Source organism: Gobio gobio (genome assembly GCF_949357685.1).
Source record: "Gobio gobio genome assembly, chromosome: 9".
Taxonomy (NCBI): Eukaryota; Metazoa; Chordata; class Actinopteri; order Cypriniformes; family Gobionidae; genus Gobio; species Gobio gobio.
The window spans coordinates 25,323,575-25,328,855 of record NC_137115.1 but is presented as its reverse complement, the minus strand read 5'-3'; the positions used below and the strand labels follow the sequence as shown (position 1 = coordinate 25,328,855).

Sequence of the window (5,281 nt, the reverse complement as noted above, 5' to 3'; positions counted from 1 at the left end):
AATCATGTGTGGTTTGAATTTAAACACAAGTAAAAACAGGGATTTTTTATTAAAGATTTATGATTTATGATCACGGTTCTCTATATAGATCAGTGTTTATGATGCATTTCAAATAATATGATGTTGAAATCCTTATGGGAATTTCAGTAGTAGCCTATTACAAACATGTGAATCTGATATAACATGTGATATGAATAAGTATGCATATTGAAATGCTTAATAATAGTTTGTAAATGTTTATAATACATTATAATTTGGTACATTTTAAATGTTAAACGTTTTTTTTAAATATCTTTTGAAAATATTAAAAAGATAAATGCATAAATATATTATATATATTTTGCATTATATATGTATTATATATTGCATAAATAAATACACTAAAGATATGTTTCTTAAAAGTATAATTAAGCATATATTTATTACCAAAGTATTTCTAGTATACTTTTTTAAAAATATATTAAAAGGATGCTTGTGTTTAGCATATTTCTTAAAAGTATAATTAAGCATATATTTATAACCAAAATATTTATAGTATACTTTTTAGAAATATATTAAAAGTACGCTTGTGTTTAGCATATTTCTTAAAAGTATAATTAAGCATATATTTATTACCAAAGTACTTCTAGTATACTTTTTAGAAATATATTAAAAGTATGCTTGTGTTTAGCATATTTCTTAAAAGTATAATTAAGCATATATTTATTACCAAAGTACTTCTAGTATACTTTTTAGAAATATATTAAAAGTACGCTTGTGTTTAGCATATTTTTTAAAAGTATAATTAAGTATATATTTATTACCAAAGTACTTTTAGTATACTTTTTAGAAATATATTAAAATGCAATTCAATATATTTTTAATGCACTTCAAATAAGCATGTTGGGAATACAAATGTATTATAAGCATGCTACTTGAATTCCAAGTACATTTTTTATATATTTAATAGTACGACTTTTTCACCTGGGTAAACATTTGTCAGTGAAGGTTTTCATTTTAGCTTCCATTTGCTGCAATCTCTTCCAATGAAAGGAACCAGTTTTAGCATCTGTTAAACTGCCAGATAAACATTTCAGGTAGACCTACATGTCTTTCAGCATAACAGGTCTGTTTTACACATATTACAACAATTCATATACCACCACAAAAAAATGCCATTACAACGGCCATCAGTAAGAAATTAGTCAGAAATTACCCTAAACTATTATTTAGTGTAACTAGCAACACACATAATATGGTGACTGATGCAAACTCATGGACCACATCCTACAGAGCTACTTTGTACATTTTCAAATTGTTATAATTGTGTCCACATACAGTATGTAGCATTGGAAAAGAACATTCAAATTAAATCTGTTTATTTGTTAAACTTTCCCATCATATGCTGCTTTGTATTTTGTTCAGGCTTAAACATGATTATATAACATTTTGGTGCAAATATGCAGAACAGTAAACCAAAGCTTGAAGCTAAAATGGCAAATATCTCCACAGCTACAGTAAATTTTCCAGGAGAACTGACATAAGATGGGATAAATGTGATCCATACAGCACAGAATATAAGCATACTGAATGTGATGAATTTAGCTTCATTGAATTTATCAGGCAGCGTGCGAGCGAGAAAAGCCATCATGAAGCACAAGATAGCCAGTAGGCCAATATATCCCAGAACAGCAGAGAAACCTACAGTAGAACCCAGACTGCACTCAAGAATGATCTTTTCCTTGTAATATTTCATATTTTTGTAGGGAAATGGCGGAGATATTGTTAACCATAGCACAGAGATTAGAACCTGTATAAGTGTAAATGCTAGAACACTGAGTCGTTGTTGTACAGGCCCAAACCATTTCATGACATTACTTCCTGGAAGTGTAGCCTTGAAGGCCATTAAGACCACTATTGTTTTCCCCAGAACACAGGAGATACAGAGGACAAAAGTAATCCCAAACGCTGTGTGACGTAACATACAGGACCACTCAGTGGGCTGACCAATGAAAGTAAGTGAACAGAGAAAACACAGAATCAATGAGAAGAGCAGCAGGAAGCTCAGCTCTGAGTTGTTGGCTTTTACTATGGGAGTGTCCTTCTTGCTGTAAAACAGGATGGCCACTAGTACAGTTAATCCTACTCCAAACAATGAGAAAAAGACTAGCACTATACCCATAACTTCTGTGAATGACAGAAATTCAACAGCCTTTAACACACATTTATTTTTCTCAGCATTAGACCAATATTCCATTGGACACAGCTTGCAGTTATTTGAATCTGGAAAGAAAATTGTGATGACTGTAGTTACAAACAAAAGGGAAATTATTTAATTTATGAACTCTTTGCTAGGACATTGCATGCCAAAACTACAAGAGAATGGAATAATAAATTTTTATTTGAAACTGAGAGATGGGCTGAAAATTACCTGTGTCGTTACTGATTTCTCCTTCTGCACATGGAATACAGTCATAACAGCAGACAGGTCTTCCTTTCTGTGCAGCCTTTCTAGTGCCTGGAGGACAGCTCTCACTACACACAGACCTCGGCTTCTACATTGAAAAATACACTGTACACAATTATCTAAACTTACTTTGCACAATAAAATAAAAATATTTGTATAAAATATTTGTATAACATTTTTTTGTTAATTTGTTAATTTCTGAGAACAGTATTTCATAAATGCAATGTTCATTGATGCCAGTGTGCAATGGGAGACATGCTCATGGACAGTAAAAAATATTTTGGAATTAAATTCATTTCAAACAGCTTTTATAGAAATTCAACACCATTACTACCATAGTAAGGTCCTTTTGTTCAAAACTTGTTCAGTAATGCCATCTGCTGTTGCTTTTGTACATTTGATCAAATTTTATTGTCACTTGGCCTCTTTGCTCTGAATTTCCAGTGCCAGTAAACAATATAAATCACTGTATACAATTTAGACCAAAAGAGAACTAGTTTCCTTGTACACCAAGAATAAATGCAAATTTTGTTTTCTTATATTCAATTGATTCTTTGTGATTTAAGTCATATTAGCTTCTTTCAAACCAATGTGGAATCCTACAGCATTTCTCACATGTAAACGGTTTTGTGTGGGGGAAATCAAAATGTATGTCCTGAATTTGAAGAAATATGAGCAAAGGATTGAGCAATGGTGGAGGGCACTGTTAAAATATACCTTTCTAATGTGATATCTTTCAAGCTATACGTTTAGGCCAGTTCAAATGTTTTTGACTTTTTGTTTCCAAACTTTCAACAAACCCTTAAAGATGAACAATTGACTGCCATTTACCTCTAGCTGTCCTCCAGCCCAAATTATGTTGTCAGTGTTGAGCATGAATTGTTGGCCAGGGGCCAGTGAGGCATCATAGTAACCCACTGGTTCAAACTTGATTGATCCATTGGAGTCCTGCTGCCAGTTCACAACTTCATATTGGGCTACAACAGCACCAGTGCTGTCAAACCACACCTGATCTCCCATCTTTATAGTAAAATTTACCGTTTTCAGAGCCTCAACCACCTGTTAAGAAAAATTCATTTTCAGGCACAAATTGGTGAATCATCTTGGTATCTCCCTTTCAGTCTATAATCTAGTCTATCTTTTATGTTATTACCTGCTGTGGTTGTATTTTCTGGTCTGTTTCACAACCCTCCTTTTCTTTGCACTTTAGTAGATTGTGCAGTGAATGAGCCACAGCATAAACTGATTTGTAAACATTGCTTGCATATCTTTCTTCTGGCACATCTTCATTGTTGCTTTTCAACACAAGGAGATCCTGATATGCATTACAAATTAATTCATACTGAGAAGAATTCCTCTCTATTTGTGAGCATGGGAAAGCTGTGTCCCAGAATGTTTTTATAACATAATCTGCAAAACCTTCAATATTGATTTTTTTCACTGCAAACCCCAATGATCCTCCCAGCACACGAAAACAGTTTGGAGTGAGCATACTGTTTGCTGTTATCCATGCCTCCACACCAATTACTTGGAGGCTAGTAATGTTCTGAATAATTAAATAATCAAGTAGATTATTCATTTCAAAATTTGTTAGAAAAGCGACTATGACTTTTGAAGTGCCTTTTTTTATTGTGTCTACCACATTTTTTAGTTTTTCAGGCTCTGTTCTTTGGAATTTTACAGAGTACTCCACACAAATCCCCTCTTTCTCGGCTGTATTCAGAAATATTGCAATTCCATAGTTTCCATAATCATTGTCACTGTTCACAGCTCCCACCCAAGACCAGCCAAAGTATTTGATTATGTATGCTAGTGCTCTGCTCTGGTGGTAATCACTAGCGATAGTCCTGAAGAAATAGGGGTAGTCTTTTCTATTACTGAGACATTCACATGAGGCTGAGGGACTTATCTGAAAAAGCCATAGGAAACAGTAAAACAGTCATCAGTATGTATGTCAGACATTTAAGGTTTTTGTTCCTTACCACTGGAATTTTAAAAGGTCCTGTAGTTCTGGACAAAATCACTGTGTTGGATGACTCTGTTTCTCCTATGATAGCATGTATGGGAGACTGTCCATTGCATCTGTCCCCTGATTCAAATTCTTGACCATTCATTAATGCCATATTTGCACCCATAGAAGATAGTCTTGAACCACAGGTATCATAAATTCGGTAGCCAATAGAAATATTTGGGAGCAAACTTTCACTTCTGTTAATCTCTTCAATGGCAAAGATCATGATTTGAGCCATTCGAAAATCTCTTAGACTCACACTGTAAATAAAAAAATTAAAAAATCAGGTAAAACAAAGTGTGTTATTTGCATTATCTGCTATTATGACTCTAAAATAGATTTTGAAGTATAAAAAAAACCTTGAGCATGAAAAAAGCTGAGGTTTTTGCTTATACTGAAATGAAGGTAATGTCTCAATGCTGTGGATTGGAAAAAGTGCTCCAATAGTTACGTCTCCGTCCTTGGATAGCAACGGGTACTTTGGGTCCCCCATCATTCGACAAAGAGGCTTTTCTGCCTTTGCATAATGTTGAAAGATAAGCAGGAGTGTGCAAAGAAAGACAGACATCCGAAAGACTGAGTTCAACAGAGGCCAAATGCAAATGACTTAATTCAATATTTGCACTTTTATACACACAATTAATATGGATGATTGACTGTGAATGCAACCAATGACCACATAGACATGGGTCAAGTCAAGGCAGAATAGAGCCAAGATATTATGATAGTCTGATATAATCAAGCGATTAAAAGGTATTCAATTGTAAAAATGTGAATAGTTAAATAATCAATTATTGCTATGAAATCATACTGTGATATCTAAT

The 5,281-nt window shown here is 33.5% G+C and overlaps 1 protein-coding gene across 1 annotated transcript; it reads right to left on the bottom strand.

Annotated features, from left to right (window-relative positions):
• Positions 1–1,357: 1,357 nt before the first annotated feature.
• On the bottom strand, positions 1,358–5,025 carry LOC307131354 (extracellular calcium-sensing receptor-like; the record flags this gene model as incomplete). The annotated part of the gene is made up of 6 exons (XM_079824953.1): positions 1,358–2,262; positions 2,411–2,534; positions 3,278–3,505; positions 3,600–4,355; positions 4,429–4,717; positions 4,817–5,025. 6 exons carry the CDS (start codon positions 5,023–5,025, stop codon positions 1,358–1,360), a joined length of 2,511 nt encoding a protein of 836 aa, XP_079681079.1.
• Positions 5,026–5,281: the final 256 nt, after the last annotated feature.